Source organism: Myxine glutinosa, chromosome 9 (genome assembly GCF_964187855.1).
Source record: "Myxine glutinosa chromosome 9, kmMyxGlut1.1, whole genome shotgun sequence".
NCBI classification, from domain to species: Eukaryota; Metazoa; Chordata; class Myxini; order Myxiniformes; family Myxinidae; genus Myxine; species Myxine glutinosa.
This window is the reverse complement of record NC_136269.1, coordinates 111,622,287-111,640,665: the sequence shown is the minus strand read 5'-3', so window position 1 is coordinate 111,640,665 and position 18,379 is coordinate 111,622,287. Positions and strand designations below refer to the sequence as shown.

The 18,379-nt window shown below is 49.4% G+C and overlaps 1 protein-coding gene across 1 annotated transcript in view; it reads left to right on the top strand.

The window, feature by feature from the left end:
• Positions 1-18,379, top strand: part of LOC137435088 (unconventional myosin-XVI) — a 224,687-nt gene that overhangs the window by 91,705 nt on the left and 114,603 nt on the right. The window contains exon 15 of the mRNA XM_078784703.1: positions 11,983-12,135. Coding sequence (XP_078640829.1) covers positions 11,983-12,135 — 153 coding nt within the window. The remainder of the gene's footprint in view (positions 1-11,982; positions 12,136-18,379) is intronic.

Here is an 18,379-nt window from a genome sequence, read left to right as displayed (position 1 = left end):
TGGCATGGGTGTCATCGAGGAAAAACAGAAAAAAATTTTGCACCCCTATATCTCCGAAAGTGCTGCATAGAAAAATTGAGACATGGCTCATTGTAAATAACTCTCCATGAGAAGTAACATATATTAATGATGATGTCATAGGTGCCTCCATTATGACGTCATAATTCGACAAGTGCAAAACTTCATCCGATCAAGATGAAATTTATTGAGCGTCATATAGGGATAAATTGGCTGAGAAAAAAAAGGTGACGTCTTCGGTCACGTGGTTTGGCCGCCATATTTGTTTTAACACAAAGTCTTTAAAAAAACACTGTAAACCCGTCCTGGCGAGGGTCTGCAATCTCTGATTGTTCTTTCTTGTTCTATTTCTTTTTGCTTTAAAAGGAACTTTACCAGTTTCAGGAATGTATATATATATAAATATAATATATATATATATATATATATTGTTACGGAATCCAACGTCGGCCTTCCCCTTTAAGGAGGGGGGATTAATCCCCTCGCTGATGACTGACCGACGTGGTCCCGGGGGTATGACGTCATGCCCGGTCGGCGCTGGGTAGGGTATTAGGCCCAACCGTCCTATGACCTAAATACCAGCGCCTCCCGGTACGCAAGGAAATACTCCCCGCTCACGCCGCAGCGTAATGGATGTTTGCGCCGAGCGAAGCGAACTGCGGCGTGAGCCATTTACCGAGACTAGACCCGATTTATATTCGTAACGTTGGCCAAATCGTGCCACAGGTGTGCAATGATGGAAACCTCTAAAGCGACCGAAAGAGCATGAAGAAGTAGAAGACAAAGTAGGGAATAACAGGATTTATTATTATTTACACACAACTAAAGGCAGTAAAGCAATCAAAGTAATATACAAGGCAATGGAAGAATCAGGAGACACAGTGCAATATTTAACTTATATTAAACAGTCTTACTTAATACCCCAAGACAACATGAAAGACAGACAAACGGCCAGACTTACACGGGGGATGAAAGCAGGAACGAATGGTAGGAGGTGGATGGCTTGGAGGGAGAGGAAGGTTCAGCGGGGACCGGGGCACGGTCGGGCTGGAAGCGAACAGCCGCCGTCAAAACCCGAGCTGCGATCGTGCAAAACCGCAGCGGCTCCGAAGCTGCGCGGCCAAAGCTCCTCCTGTGCACCGCTGCGTCGCGCGCTCTCCAAATCACTTCGGTCCTTTCTCCGATCCCGCAGCTCTCTCTCTCCGATGTCCCTCGATCTCTCTCCGTCTCTTTTCTCTCCCTTGGGGGCCGTGCCACCGCGGGTTATATATGCCCTTCCCTTGAACCTTCGCGAAGCTCCTCGATGTTTCTCTCCACGCCCTCTCCAAGCCCAACCCCTTGTTCTTGGTTGGTTGAGTGGGGCTGACTCACTCCTCCCCTCTATGACGAGGTGGAGACACGCCTTTCTTCTCCGAGGTTACCTCTTGCGTAATGGAGTCAAATGCAGCAAAGTGGCTAAGGGAGTCAAAATGCAGCAAAGTGGCTAAAGGAGTCAAAATGCAGCAAAGTGGCTAAAGGAGTCAAAATGCAGCAAAGCGGCTAAACCTGGCACTTTGAAGATACCATGTCGGAGGGATCTATCTTATTTAATTGATGCAACGTAATGAACTAGTGGATCACAGAACCTTCAACTACATTTACTAAGGACATAACTAATGAGGGAAATCATAGATTTGCTACGTGTGTGCGATGGCCTAACTACAGACGACCTTTGATCTTTGACACTACAATTGGAGTGTGATATTTACAGGGAATATTTACAGCATACAAAAGGGGAAAATTTACATCAAATTACACACACAATTCCCAAATCCCCAACACTGCACCCTCCTTCCTTACGGGACGTCCCGGCCCGAAAATTTTACCTTTAGTGTGGCACGTAGGTGTAATTCCCTCTACAATTAACCTGACCCTGAGTGCGACAATTTTAAAACACAAATAAATATGTCCCACTAATTGCGTTGCACCCTGCCTAACAGTTTCACACCCACAGCTAACCAAATTGCGGAATTATTTTCAAACTAAAACATTTACGGTGGGGGAGCATTATTTACATTGGCATTATTTGACTATTTACAAAACGCCACCCAGGACCTGTGATTTTTCTTTTTAGGGAAACAAAAAGAAGGAAATTCCTGTTGGGAGGGAGGAGACAGCACGCATTGCATCGATGCACCAGTACCAATAACACCAAAGCACCCAAAAGCACCAAAAGCACCAACCAGTGCACAGTCATCACAGTTCTTAATAAAACACAACGCTGGTGGTCTTCCTCTTCCCTGCTGGGCCGATGTTCTTCCTGATGGTTTCTTTCTTCCTGCGGCCTATTTGGCAATATAAAAAGCACAAACCATGTCCATTTTTATTTAGGGCCACAGGGGCCAACTAAGGGTGGTCCACCTGTTTGGCATAGGTGCCACCTTACCGAGGTCCGCAAGCAAGACCCAAAACGTGGGGTCCATAAAGTGGTGCTTGGCCGCAAGACGGCAGTCCATAAGTGGTGCATCCATGCAATGCATGCTGGTTGTGGGAGTTCTGGTACACCATGGCGGACTCCCGCACACTCCCCTCGGTGCCCAGCGAGCACAGTCCTCGGTTGGCAGACAGGGAGACAGAAGACAGGTGAGCGAGGGGTAAGGTCACAAGGGTACACATCAATACAAGGCAATGCAGGACGAGGTGCGTATGGAGAGTGAAGTGAGAAAGCTCGTCCCTACCGTACGTCACCCCCCCCCCCCCCCTGTTACCTACTCTACCCTTGCTCTTACCCCATATGTACAAAAATGTACACATTTACAAATTCGTCACTACCGTCACGTCTTCCCCATATTTCCCCGATACCAAATTCGTCCCCACAATCCCTCTAACCAAAATTTGCCATCACCAATTCATCATCAATCCTCATAAGGAGGGAGAGATGGAACAACAAGCACAATGTCACACCCACGTCATGATGCGTCTCACAATCCAAACATTTGCACCATAAAAATAATCAAAAACATCCATGGTGTGGAGTAGCGTCACCTCAGGTGAGTGGATGCGGATGGTGCGAGGAGATTCTTAATTCTAACTATCCTCTAAATGACTTTAATACACTTTACACTACCCGGGGTTTTTACCTGCCAATCCATTGGCTATCTTACTCTATGCGGTTCTAAAAACCAAATTCCCATTGACCAAACTGTGGTGCTCTTCAATTTGGGGGCTCACTCCCCCGATTCAACTCCCTGTGCCCTTGCACAATTTCGGGACTGAGTCGTGTGGCTCTCCTAACAGGTCTACTTACCTGTGCGCCTCCGCCACTGAAGTCGTCTCCCGAGCTTGCCTAGCTCCTCACCCTACCTATCTAATTGGGGAAGGCCCTCTGGCGCTCTCCCCACTCAGTGCCCTCTGGCACTGGGCTACCCGGGTCCGTCCTCCGGATCCTCGGGCCCCATCCACAACTCTTAACGGCTCCCAGAGCCCACCTGCGGCCTCACCTGGCCGACATCCTCACAGTGGCGGAGTGCCCATTTAGCTACACACACTAACAGGCCACACGCCCAGCCATTTCCACGCCACTAATGCACCCATCCAAATACCATTCTTCCACACGCACCACAGATGCCAATATCCAACCACAATTTACCTATACCCTCTACCTAACTCTTAAACTACCCTCCCCGGGTATTCGTGATAGGGGTCCATCCCCCCCATACACCCCCTTCGCACCAACCACTCCACTCCACATTTTCCACCATACTCACTCCACACCATCCATTCCATACTCCATGTATTCCATACCAGCTATTCCACACAACCATTCTCACCTGGATTTGCACACCTGTGCCCACACACCTGGTGCCACCTGCACCCTCTTTCCTCCCAGGCTTCTTCATTCATTCAATACAATGCACAATCACCTCACACTTTTCACAATACGCTACTGAATACACTTTCTACACACCCATGGCACCATTCACGAGCATTGCCTCATTTGCTCAACATGCTCACCCGCAAACACACGGCATCATCTGATCTACCTGATGCCATTCTAAAACTTGCGCTTCCCAGTCGCCCCTTAGATTATTGCGCTCCCTTGTCGTTATAATCCAACTAATCTATTCTACGTCCCCGACTACCTGTACAATGTCGCTACTTACCTCTACCGTTACCTATTGTCATTTTTCTAGATCCCTATACAATTATCCAAACCCTCCCTCGGCGAGCTTACACTGCCATAACCCCATAACTAGTGCTCATGTGCCCGGGAGATGGGAGGGATGGCAGAATTGCCATTCCTCCACATCGGGCATCTTCCACTATCAATTTTGCCATCAAATTCCAATTCTGCCCATCACTTTGCCAATCTGCCAATCAAATTTACCAATCATCAAATTTTGCCAATCACCAATTTCCTACTCCTACCAAATGTCCATTAACTTGAGCCTCGGTGCGTCTTACATGCTCAAAGCTCGGCTTCGCCAAACCGAGCAATGAACGCGGGTGGTTTGTTTCCTGCAGTTGGATCCGTCAGGCACTCGTTTCAGGGGAGGGGGTTTGCTCGGGCTGAGATTCCGAGGTCCACCTCGGTGCGGAGCCATCCGGTCTCCTGCCCTGTGCCCCAATCTCGCCCGGCCGGAACGCCACAACCACAGGGGGTCGCCGTGCCGACCCTTCCTACCTGCCCTCAAACCGGGCCGCCCGCTCCGCTTAGTGGAGCGCGGACGCGACCGTGCAGAGCGAGGCCCGGCGCGGATCGCACACGGCGCTCCGAACAGGAGCCACGTTGCACCGATCCCCGCCGGTTCTCGCAGCACCCAAAGCCCGGCACGGACCGAGGGCTCGCGTCGGCTAACCGTCGATCTAACCGCTGCTCCGTTTAACGTCGATGCTTCACTTGCATGCTCACACCACGCGTTCCGTTCCTTATTCATACATCCAGGTGTCTCCATACTCTTCGTTATTATACTTCCTCTGACACACCACCCAGGCACACTCATTCCGCTCACAGACTTCGTTACACACCTGACCACCGCACACCTTGGCACACACTCATCGTTCGCACACTTCATCAACACACCTCCTCGCGCCCACTCCTCGGTCACATCCTCTGTGATAACCACGGGTGTGCACTCTTTTGCACACCCAATCACGCACTTTACCACCAACTCAGGTGTGCATTCCCACACGCGCTCGACCATTCCAGGTGTGCATTCTTCCTCACCTGCCACCACCGACTCGTACTCCGTGTCACTCTTACCACCACACTCTGCACCTGTCGCACACATTTCCAGCGGCCTCTCACGAACGCCCGGGTCCAAACCAACACCCAAGCCCACTGAATCTCCCCTCACACCATATACATTCCCGAGCATATAGCCACTCACCTCGGCACCTCGTCTTCGCTCCTCCTCCGCCACCTGCAAACTCTTTATTTGGTCAGTAAGCACATCATCACGATTTGAGCACAGACCTTGTACATAATCCATCACTTCCTCCTTTATCTCCCTCTTAGTCTCCCTCCGTCTCTTCTTAGTTTCACTCACCCCCTCTTCCACTTCCTCTAATTTTTGTTTCACCTCTTTTATTTCCCGGTGCGCCCCCTCAATTTCTTCCTCTAAGGCTACCTTGGTCGTTTCTATGTGTGTCCTTACTTCCCGTTCTTTTGTCTCCATTGCCTCTGTCACCTCGTCCAACCTCTTTGTCAACCCCTCATGTACCATCTGACATAACCTCTTAGTCGCTATCAGTTCTTTTTTTATTTCCTTCTGGGTCGCTTTCACCCCTCCTATTACCGCCATATTCTTTTCCACTTGCTCCCCTAACTCCTTTTGTCCCACCGTCAGCTGCTCTACTCCCCGCGTCAGGTCGTCTATTCCCCCCTGTAACCTAACCATACTATTCCTCACCTCTTTCTCCATGCGCTCCTCACCCCGCTTTACCTCCTCGCGTACCCCAGCGACCTCTTCGCCCACTCCACACCTTATCTCCTCCCCCATCTCTCCCATCTCTTTGGTAGATGTCGCCCTCATCTGTTCCAAATCATTCCTCTGGGCATCCAATTTGGTTTCCAACCCGATTTTTACCTCCTCTATCTGGTTCCCCATTTGTTTAATTTCCCGGGCAGATTGCTCCCCTATTTCCCTCGATTTGCCTTCCATAGTGTTTTCTAACCCCCCTAACCTAGAGTCCCTGTATAAAGAGAGTTGCGCCATGCGCTGACCCGAGATTTCTGGTCACGTGATTTCGTGGCGCCATTTTGTGTCTAACTTCACTGTGCGTGAACGTCAGCTTGGTACGGGAATGTTGTTTATTGCCAAACAAAATGACTGGTTGTTCTGCTTTTGGTTGTTCAAACCAATCTGGGAAATATAAGATGTATAGATTTCTAAGTGATAAAGTCAGAAGACAAATTTGGGAAGCGAAAGTCAGACGAAAGAGCTGGAAAGCGATCGACTCCTCGAGACTCTGCCAGGTAGGCCCACGCCGCTTGATGATCGATGTTCAAAAGCAATTCTATCTGCTTGGTTTTTTTCTGGTTGTCTGTCCGTTGAAAACCCTTTTAAAGGGAAGTGATTTGTGTTTGTTTATAATCTTCAAGGAGCTGACCAAAAATGCATTTCCGTGGGAAGAACCCTGCTCAATTTTTTCCGGGTAGTCCTAGCGGACCGCATATTGTCATTGATTGATGAAATGTCCCGGTACAGTGACATTGCCTGGTCTGCGGTTGGGTAGTCTGCGGGCAATGTCACTGTACCTTTTCAGAGGGAATTAATTTTGATTTTATAGGGGTGGGAAACCCATGGTCCGTTTTGTTTTCAGTTGTCTGTCCGTCCATTCAAAACTTATTCCGAGGCAAGTTATTTTTTTGGTTTAAAATCTTTAGCCTAATCGGCCTGCATAAAAGCAATTTTAGGGGGGGACCTGCTCAATTTTTTTGCGGGTTGTGCAGCCATCCATACGTCCAAAATTTGACGAGTTATTGTTTGCTTTGTACAGTGCTCATGCGTCTTGTGAGGGGGATGCTCACTTGTGAGGAGTGAACGGAGTAGTGATGAGTCTCACTTGTGAGGAGTGAACGGAGTAGTGATGAGTTTCACTTGTGAGGAGTGAACGTAGTGGGATGAAGTGTTGGTCTGGTCAGAGTGTTGTATTACGGGCAGAGTTTTCTTACGGTCTGAATGTATGAATCATGTTCTGTACTGAATGTATGAACCAAGTTTTGTACTGAATGTTTACTGTGTTGGGGTGTTGGCCTCATCGTGTTCCTGGTGAAATTAAACAAGTTATGGTGAATACGACGTCTTATCTGTGCTTTTCCATATCTGTTCGACTCGACGAACCGTGAACACTGCAGGTATTTTTTAAAGTTTTTTCTCTGTTTAATTACGGCTTGGCGCAGTCGAAAATTAAGTGTTAATTAAGTCGCCAGCTATGAAACATATTAATCGATCAGGCAATATCCATCAGAGTTCTGGGCAAGGGTGAAGTAATAAATGAACGTTTCAATCTTACTAGATGCCGATGACGTTTTCCTTATGTCAGAGACAGAAGCTGACTTGCAGCTTGTTAAATCATTACAATGGAAATTGAATATAAATGTCGATAAAACTAAAGTTGTACACTATAGAAATATGGCAATACCACGTACAGAATTTGTTTTAAGTGTGTTAGACTATATGTCGGCTGGAAGTCCTACACCGGAATTGCTCTCGGCACCCTTTAAAAAATATTGGATATGCCCACACTCCTTTCTAAAAGTTATTAAAATTCAGAGAACGACAGCATTGGTTTGTCTTACTTATAATGTTAGCTCTTATATGCAGTGTTGGCTTGTAATATGCATTGCCATACCACTTTTAATATCACCACACAGCTCTTTTTCACGGCAATAGCTGAGTTTTTGACAAAACAAATATCACCTGTATGTAATAATAAGACTAAATATGTGCAGTAAAATTTTTTTTAGCAGGTTTAGAATATATCACCCCATATCGCGAATGTACATGTATATCTAATCCGACACACTTAGACACAAAATGGCGTCCAAATTTGAGTTGACACAACTCTCTATATACAGGGACTCTACCCTAACCCATTCTTCACCCCTTCCATTTGGTTCTCCTCGGTGGCCATTCTATTTTCCAACTCCGTTAACCCATCCTTCATTTCCCCAATTTGATTACCCATGTCCTTCAGTTGGCCCCCCAATTTACTAAATTTTGGCCGCTCGTAATTTTGACCAATTTTTTTTTTCAGATATAAAAATTTGGTTCAGGCCTCAAATCCCACTCCTGACACCAATTGTTACGGAACCCCGACGTCGGCCCTCCCGTAACCAAGAGGGGGTCAATCCCCTTGTCTTGCACTGGCCGACGTGGGTCCTGGGGGTCTGTGACGTCACTGGTGGTCAGCCACGACCAGGGTAATCGGGCCAGAGATCCCAAAAAAAGGCCCCCCGAATACCTGCTTACCGTGACCTCCCAACCAGCGAGGAGACAGCCCCGCCCGAGTCGCGACGGTAATGGACACGCCGAGCGAAGCGATTCACGACCCAGGCCGTTAACAATGACTAACCCGATTATAGCGGTTTTAATCGTGCCACGTAGACCAATGGAAAGAAAAGACTAAATCAACTGGATGAACACGAAACCAAAGCTTGGAGAAAGAGTACACATTTATTATAACAAACACCAGAGGAAAAGAAAGATCAAGGCTGTACAAAGGTAGAAGGATGTAAAAAGAACACAGGGCAGCCTTATCTATACAGTCTTACTTATACCCAGGACAATCAATGTCAAAGAGAACAATCATTTATTGCAGCACCCGGAATCAGGTTCATGTCGCCGACCCCGTACACACACCACCTCGCCCCTTGGCCGGAACTCCACCTTCATACTCCAAAACGCGAGCAAGCACTTCCGGTTCCACACAACTGATGTAATACCATTACATTATGTCATTATGTCATGTTTGTTTTCTTGTACGTATATTAAGGAAGAGAAAGTACCGTACTATTTTCGTTCTTGCCAAGATTCAAACAGGGTTGGAATGAAACCACTGACTCCATAGCAGATATATTAATCATTCTGCCACTGATTTTGGTTATTACCTTGGCCACCGAAGGTGGATGGAGGTTATGTTTTGACCTGTCTGTTTGTCGGTCTAATTGTCTGTCTATTTATGAACAGTATAGTATATCTCAAAATTTGGGGATGAATTTGGGCGAAATTTGGTGAAGAGGTTGGGTATGAGACACCGATGATATTATTTGATTTTGGTAAAGATTTGGTTCCGGATTTGTGAATTTTTAAAGTGATTCTTCACCATTGTGATAAAACAATATATAGCAACATATCTCAAAAGGTTCTGGACGGATTCAGAAGAAACGTAGTGGACAGGGTGATTGTATGACAAGAACCACATTCCACACACTCTTCGATCTTATTCTTCTCTTCCAGACTTAAAGACAGCTGTTCACCACCATCTCAGGTCATGACCCCATCCAAAGCCATGACCTTTTCTGCACCTGTTAAACCACCCTCACCACACCCAAAATTTTGCTTGCGTATCCATCACATCCACCCCTTGCATTCTTCCCTAACCATCACCGTTACCTACATCCCTTGTTTGTCCATCTCAGTCTACCTTCTCCCTCCGCCCTGCTATTGGCGTTTCCCCTTTCTCCTGCTGATCCCTTTGTTATGTTTTGTCCTGTTCTGTTCTGTGTCCGAGCTCTTCCATGAGCCAAGACCATGTATTAAAAAATACCGAAGAGCTCGAAATGAAGGTGCATATGGTGGGTACACCCATTACTCTGAAAGAGACATGAACATGGCACCTACCACAGCCTTGTTCAAGAGTTACAGCTTGTTGGCGAGATGTTTCAACAAGATTATTACGTCAATGGCAGAAATTTGCCCTTCGGTGGTGTGGCAAATACAATTTAAATTGCTACATGGTGCGATCGCAATAATCATATACATGTTACGTATCCATATCCTTGTCTCCAGATATATGTGAATAGTCATTGAAAACGATTGATCGCAATTTTACCGTATCTGTATCCATATCAGTTTACATGTGAATACAGATTTCAACATTGTAGAAAATATACACTTTGATTTTGAAATTTGAAGTGTAAGAGCTAAGAAAAGTGACAGAAGACTCCTTGGGAAAAAAGTGACAGAGGATGAAACTGCTAAATTATTCTGACTCGGAGTCAAAGTAAAAAAAATTCGATGTGGAAATACTTCAACTGTTGCCACTAATGGAAATGAATGAACAAATTCCTTTCTTAACATTCAACGCTCGCATGTTCACCAATTTTTTTAATTTTTTTTTTGTATACAGGATTGAGGCTTGTAAAAGAGCTAACATCTATCACACAAAAAAAAAATCAAACACACACAAAACATATAATAAGGGTAGAGGTAGACAAGATGGGGAGAGAAGGGGAAGCACACAAACACAACATTTGAGAGCAGGGACATCGGGAGATCTGTGGGAGGGCTTGGGGAGAGGAGGCGTGGGAAGGGGGGGAGGGGTGGGAGAAGTATAAAACACAAGGACACTGCAAGGACCTCCAGGAAGGAAGTTGGTATTTCAAAAAAGTGAATCTGGGGTGAAATTAGCGGGGGTAGAAAAGATCAAGGTTTTTGATGGGGCAAGATAAGAGATGGTGGTGAACAGCTGTTTTAAAGACCTGAAGGGAGGAGTGGGTTTGGAGAGAGTGAGGGAGTTTGTTCCATAGGCGGAAGAAAAGAGGAATGAAGGAGTGAAGGTGAGCAGAGAGTCTTGATTTTGGCAGTTTAACCATAAGAGGGTTGCAGGCAGATCTTGTGCGACTTGCAGGAATATTTGGGGGACTGAGCTCAGAGAGAGCTGGGGGAGCAAGGCCGGAGAGGAGTCGGTAGAAGACAGAAAGCCCACTAACCTGCCTGCGGTGAGTAAGTGAAAGGCCCTCGGAGTTAGCTTCTTCGCAGGAGATTCCAATGATTCTGAAAGCTTTGGTTTCAACAGCGTGAAGACGAGCTAGGTGTGAGGCACGAGCACCAGCCCAGAGGGGAGAGCAGTACTCCATTGAGCTGCGGATGAAAGCCTTGTATGTGGTGAGGAGCTCAGGTGTGCCAAGGAAGGACTTCTCACGATGGAGGATGCCCAGTCGGCGACTGGCTTTGGAGGCCAGATTTTAAATGTGGTTTTCCCAGGAAAGATCATGGCAGATAGTGAGACCCAAAAGCTTGAGTGACAGAACTTCTTGGAGAGGATTATTCAGAAAGTGGATGGGAGGGTTGTCCAGTCGGTCTTTTCGGAGAGACGTAGTAAGAGTGTGAGATTTGTCAGGATTGAAAGACATGTTCCACTTCTTTGACCAGTCTGTGATTTTGTCCAGGTCTGCAGAGAGTGAGGAGGCTGCAGACTGCCGATCTGAGGGATGAGGAATGGAGCGGCAGAGAGTGGAGTCATCAGCAAAGAGATAGAGAGGATTTTCAAGAGAGTCAGAGAGATCATTGATGAAGACCAGAAAAAGCACAGGGCCCAGAACACTGCCTTGGGGAACTCCAGCCTGAACAGGAAGGGGAGATGAGAGAAACCCATTCAGGGCCACACGTTGACTACGACTAGGGAGGAAGTCTGCAAGCCATGCGTGGATATGGATACCATAGGAGGAGAGTTTGGTGAGCAGAGCGGGTGCCAGACCGTATCGAAGGCACGTGATATGTCAGGGGAGACAGCTCTAATTTCCTATGAGAAGAGATCCAATGAGATCAACATTAAGATGAACAAAAACAATCAACTATCTTCTTAATTATTCAGCACTTAAAAATCATGCTCTTAGCTGCACCCAATCATTTTTCTATTCCCTCTTTATTTTACTCATGTGTACCTTATGAGAAATACAATGCATGCGTTGCTCCTGGATGTGTGCCTTTATCTGACTTAAGAGTACCAATCATCTGTGTGTGTCTCCTTCTTCAGCTGTGCACTCGCCTATTAGCAGAGCGACTTGGAGAATTTGGTCTCAGGCAACTCTTCCACGGCACCGACAAAGATGTGGAAGCAAGGGATGGAGTTGGGTTGACCATGGCCACGCTCCCCGGAGACTCTTCTGTACCAGATGCTTTCTTGCAGGTAATTTGATGTCGGGCTTTTTCTCAGTATTAGTTCATCTCACACAACAATTGTTCTGTGTCAATATCAATGTATTAGTTTGCAGAACTCAGGATTGGTTCAGATTTTGATTTTTTGGTAAATCAGAAAACTCAGGCTTGGTGTTAAAAATGTTCCATGAACGAGATACAATACTTCAAGACATTCTAATATATATATGAGATTGGGGCTGTTAGGATTATACATTTTAAAAGCAAAAAGGTGCATCCAATCAAAATGTAACTAGATCTACTCTGCGAATTTAGTAATAAACATGGTGACAATTCATTTCCGGTCATGTGCCGGTGGGAGAGGTCGATTGAGGAGCGTTTTTATTTTGCCGAACCTTAAGCAACAAACGCCAGTCACATCATTGATGGTCTGCTCTGTTCTTTTTATTATTATTTACTTTTGATCTGGTATTGTATGTATGGGGTGTGTAAAGTGTATGGGCATCCGGCCGTAAAACATTGCTTCAAAAAGGGGACCGAAAAACAACAACAACCACAGTTCCCGAAAAAGGCCAACCCCCGCTTGCGGGGAAAAATGGCCTCTAAAGGTGGTTTATTGTATGTATGGGGTGACGGGGTGTGTGTTTGTGCTTGTTTCTGTTTTTGTGTTTCCCGGGCTTGAACTTGGCTGGGGATATTTATTTATTTTTGTATACAGAGTCGAGGCTCGTGGAAGAGCTAGAAGACAAAATGGATCAGGACGCAACATAACAAAAGGAACAGCACAAAGAGAAAGGGGAAATGCTAACAGCAGGGCCAACAAAGAAAATAGATGGAGATGGACAAACAAGGGACGCCGGTAACAATGAGAAGTAGAGCAGAATGCAAGGGGTGGACAAGGTGGATAAAGAAGCAAAATTTGGGGATTGAGGTGGGTGTGTGGGTGGATTAACAATCAACTATCTTCTTGTGTCTGGGTTGGACATTGTGACGTGTGGGTTGCGTGATTGGTGGAGTTTCCTTTGGGTGTTTTATATGTGTGGGTGTGGTGTTGGGGATTGAGTAGTGTTTTTTTGGCTCACCTTATCCAGCTGCTTGCACCATCCAGTTTTTTGCTCTTCGTATCAGAGGTGTATCTTGATAAGCCAAGCGGTCATGTAAGCTTGCACAATTTCATTGGGGAAGAGGGAGGGAGCAAAGACACCATTTGGTATCTGGCGACGTTCCCCTTTTATGCGATCATGCCAGGGTCCTACGTGCAGGAGACCTGTCCCGTGGCATGAATTCAGACGCAGCAATGGTTTCCTCATACAAGATTCAATGAAATAATGATTCACAAGCAGTATAGACAAAATAAATACACTTAACACTTTGCCGAAATGCCATATCCCTTAACACACATGGTGGCCTCAGAACTAACCAACAAAAACCTACACGTTGACACATTTAGACATCTAACTACTGTTTTCTAACTACAGTGTGAGGGGAGGGGAGGCAATGAAAATTATAAATAAAAAACAGCAGGCAAAATAATGTTAATGAAAAAGAGAAATAAAGGATTTTGGAGTGCTCTCCCAGCACCAAGCACGTCTGGGATCACCACTAGTGCTCATCTGATCTGGGAACTCCACGAGTGCTCGTCTGATCTGGGAACACCACGAGTGCTTGTTTGATCTGGGAACACCACCAGTGCTCATCTAATCTGGGAACACTAGTGCTCATCTGATCTGGGAAAAACCACTCATGCTCATCTGATCTAGGAACACCACTAGTGCTCGTTTGATATGGGAACACCACGTGTGCTCATTTGATCTGGGAACACCACCAGTGCTCGTTTGATCTGGGAACACCACTAGTGCTCGTTTGATCTGGGAACACCACTAGTTTTCGTCTGATCTGGGAACACCACTAGTGCTGGTTTGATCTGGGAACACGAGTGCTCGTCTGATCTGGGAACACCACTCATGCTCGTCTGATCTGGGAACAATACGAGTGCTCGTTTGATCTGGGAACACCACTCATGCTCGTTTGATCTGGGAACACAAGTGCTCGTCTGATCTGGGAACACCACTCGTGCTCGTCTGATCTGGGAACACCACTCGTGCTCGTTTGATCTGGGAACACCACTCTTGCTCATTTGATCTGGGAACACCATTCTTGCTCGTCTGATCTGGGAACACCACTGGTGCTTATCTGATCTGGGAACACCACTGGTGCTCGTCTGATCTGGGAACACCACAAGTGCTCGTCTGATCTGGGAACACCACTAGTGCTTGTCTGATCTCTCAATTTCCAAGTTGCTTCACATGGGAGAGAGCGAGGAAAAATGGTGGCGTTTTCTCTTCGAGCTAGAAAGTCACTCTACTCCTCTCCCATTCGGCATTTCACTACATGCTGGCCAGAAAGACGGGATGCTCATTGTGGTTCATCGACACAATTTACTTTCCATCTGGAGATTGTCAAAACAACAATTTACATCACGACACCGTTCATGTACTGCTCATTCCCAACAAAAAAATGACATTGCCTTCCTTTTAAGCGATGAAGGCAGGGCGTCCAATATCTGGAACATCCGTCTCATCTGAATATGACACCATGCAGCTTTAGGGAAAGAAGGGTGTGTAAAAATGGTGGTGTAACTCAAAGATAAAAGAAAACCCGAAACAATATGAAATATTCAGATAATTCTGCAGCTGAAGGTTATTCCTTGTTAGGGAAGACGGATATATTTCATTTATTTATGATTTGCAATTTCACTACTACAAATGCCAAGATCTTAGATCCCACAAGTTTTTGGAAGAAAGATGGTTAATTTTTGAACTTACCAGTACTTCTTCCGAGCAACTAGTACTTCTTTAAAAGCATCCACTTTGACAAACAACGCCAGTGCATATTTGTTATTGTTGAGAATACAAGGCTTATATTAATTAGAGTAGCAGTGTGAGTCAGGGCTGTGTATTTCTAACATCGTGATGATGAAGTTCAATCTAAATAAATATCTTACTGTTCTTTAAGAAATGAATATTTTCTGTCTCATTCTATTAAACAAAGCCTGATTGATCTGTTCTGGACTTTTCAATGATCAGTGTGTGGCGGACACAAAAGCCCACTGGCGTGGTGACATCATTCCACGCACGAAGTGGGCGGTGGCCACGCCCGAGGGGTAGGCGTGGCCTCATGATATACACCGGGCGACCAGCCCGGAGGAGTTCAGTTTTACAGTGTAGTCTTACAATAAAGACATTTATATGTTACCGCTTGTCCGCTTCCTCCTTGCTCACAAGCAGCGCGCGTAACGCCGCGCTTTACTGGTGACCCTCGACGTTGGATCTGCCGGAGCGATCCTTCCACACGCGACGCCATCGCCATGGCCGCCTTCGTCAAACTTCCGGAATTTTGGGAGGCTCAGGCCGAAGTCTGGTTCGTCCAGGCCGAAGCCCAATTTCAGCTTCGGCGCCTCACCAACGACGACCTGCGCTACTGCCATGTCGTCGCCTCCCTCGGGCCCGGCACGGCCGCTCGAGTTGTGTCCGTCCTTCGCCACCCACCGGACGGCCACAAGTACGAGGCACTCAAGCGGCTACTCCTAGCCACGTTCGGCCTCACGGACGACGCACGGGCCGATCGCCTCCTGGATCTCCCCGAGCTCGGTGAGACGCGCCCGTCGGTCCGAATGGACCATATGCTGTCACTGTTGGGCGACGAAGCCCCCGGTTCGCTATTCCGGGCGCTTTTCCGTCGCCAACTTCCAGCGCAGGTTCGCCTCGCGTTGGCCGGGACCGGGCTAACGGAACCCCGAGCATTGGCGGCCGAGGCGGACAAGTACTTCGCCGCTTCGGACACGCGGGCGAGCGTTGGCGTGGCCGTCACGGCCTTCGACGCTGATGTTCCACAGCATCATCTTCTACAGCACGCTGATGTTCCACAGCATCATCTTCTACAGCACGCTGATGTTCCACAGCATCATCTTCTACAGCACGCTGATGTTCCACAGCATCATCTTCTACAGCACGCTGTGGTTCAGCAGCATGCTGATACGCACCTCGTGAACGCCGCCACGCCCCGCCCACCGCCGCGGCGAAAACCGCCACCGCGGGGAAACCCGTCGACTCCACCGGCCTGGCGGAGCCAGCCGCGCTCCTCCAGCTCCACCACCTGGTGCTGGTTCCACGCCAAGTTCGGCCACGAAGCTCGGCGGTGTCATCCGCCGTGCTCCTTCAACGGGTCGGGAAACGCCCGGGCCGGCGCTCAATTGTGGCGATGAGCGCCGGCCGTTCGAGCAGCCTGCTGTTTATAACGGACACCTTCTCCGGGCGCCGTTACCTGTGCGACACGGGAGCACAGGTGAGTGTCATTCCCGCCGGCACGTCAGACAAGCACGCCGCGGGCGGGGGCCCCGCGCTGCTTGCCGCGAACGGGACGCCCATCCGTACGTACGGAAAACGCTGCCTCTCTCTGCGGTTTGGAGGGCAGGTTTTCCGATGGACGTTCGTCACCGCCGACGTGCCCATGGCACTGCTTGGCGCGGACTTCCTGTGCGCTAATGGGCTCCTGGTCGACGTCAAGCGCAGACGGCTTGTCCAGGCCGAGACGTTCAGCTCGCTCGCATGTGCGTTGCCCAGCTCAACGAGCGGCTTGCCAAGCGGCTTGCCGAACGATTCGGTTCCGGCCACGTTGGTCTGTACGCTTCCGGCAGCGGACGCATTCACCCGCCTCCTCGCCGGCTTCCCGGCCCTCACGCGGCCCACCTTCTCGGCGGGGGCCGTCAAGCACGGGGTGGCCCATCACATCCCCACCGTCGGGCCACCGGTCTACGCCCGGGCACGCCGCCTCGAGCCGACGAAGCTGGCGGTGGCAAAAGCGGAGTTCGCTACCCTGGAGCGACTCGGCATCGTTCGGCGCTCAGAGAGCGCTTGGGCGTCGCCGCTGCACATCGTGCCGAAGCCCGGCGGGGGATGGCGACCGTGCGGGGACTATCGCCGTCTCAATGACGCCACGACTCCCGACCGCTACCCCGTCCCCCACATTCAGGACTTTTCCGCCCGTTTGGCGGGCAGGTCCTTCTTCTCGAAGGTGGACCTCATACGCGGCTACCATCAGGTCCCCGTCAGGCCGGAGGACGTCCCGAAGACGGCGGTCATCACGCCATTCGGACTCTTCGAGTTCCTGCGCATGCCCTTCGGTCTGAAGAATGCGGCTCAGGCGTTCCAGCGACTGATGGACAGCGTCCTGCGCGACTTGGATTTTGTCTACGTCTACCTGGACGATATCCTCGTCGCCAGCGCGTCCCGCGAAGAGCACCTACGCCACCTCCGCACGCTCTTCGAACGCCTGGGCCAGCATGGCCTGATTGTGAACCCCGCAAAGTGCCGGTTCGGCGCCGCCACAATCGATTTTCTGGGGCACCGTGTCACCAGGCACGGAGCCGTCCCCCTGCCGGCCAAGGTGGAGGCGGTGAAGGGGTTTCCGCGCCCCCGCACGATCAGAGGGCTGCAGGAGTTCCTGGGCATGGTGAACTTTTACCATCGGTTCCTGCCCCGTATCGCCCAGCTCCTGCGCCCCCTGCACGAAGCTCTCCGAGGTAAGCCGGGCAAAGGCGACGTTACCTGGACCGAGCAGATGGACACGGCGTTCACGGGCGCGAAGCTCGCTTTGGCTAACGCCACCATGCTCGCGCACCCGGCGCCCGATGCACCGATCGCCCTCACCACCGATGCCTCGGACTACGCGGTGGGCGCGGTGCACGAGCAATGGGTGCGTGGAGCTTGGCAACCGCTGGCGTTCTTTAGCCGGCAGCTTCGCCCGCCCGAACGCCGTTACAGTACCTTCGACCGCGAGTTGCTCGGACTTCACTTGGCGGTCAGGCACTTCCGTCATCTGCTCGAGGGCCGGGCGTTCACTGCCTTCGTCGACCACAAGCCGCTGATCTTCGCGATGGGCAAGGTCACCGAGCCGTGGTCGGCCCGGCAGCAGCGTCACCTCTCGGCCGTGTCCGAGTACACGACGGACATCCAGCACGTCGCGGGGAAGGACAACCCGGTTGCGGATTGCCTTTCCCGGGCCGTCGCCCACGCAGTCCACCTCGGCATCGACTATGCCCGGATGGCAGCGGACCAGGCCGCTGACCCCGACGTCCAGGCCTTGCGGACCGCCGTCACGGGCCTCCGCGTCACCGAGGTGCCGTTCGACGGCGCGGGCGCGGCCCTCTTGTGCGACGTCTCCCTCAGGCGTCCTCGCCCCATTGTGCCCGCGGGCTGGCAGCGCCAGGTGTTTGA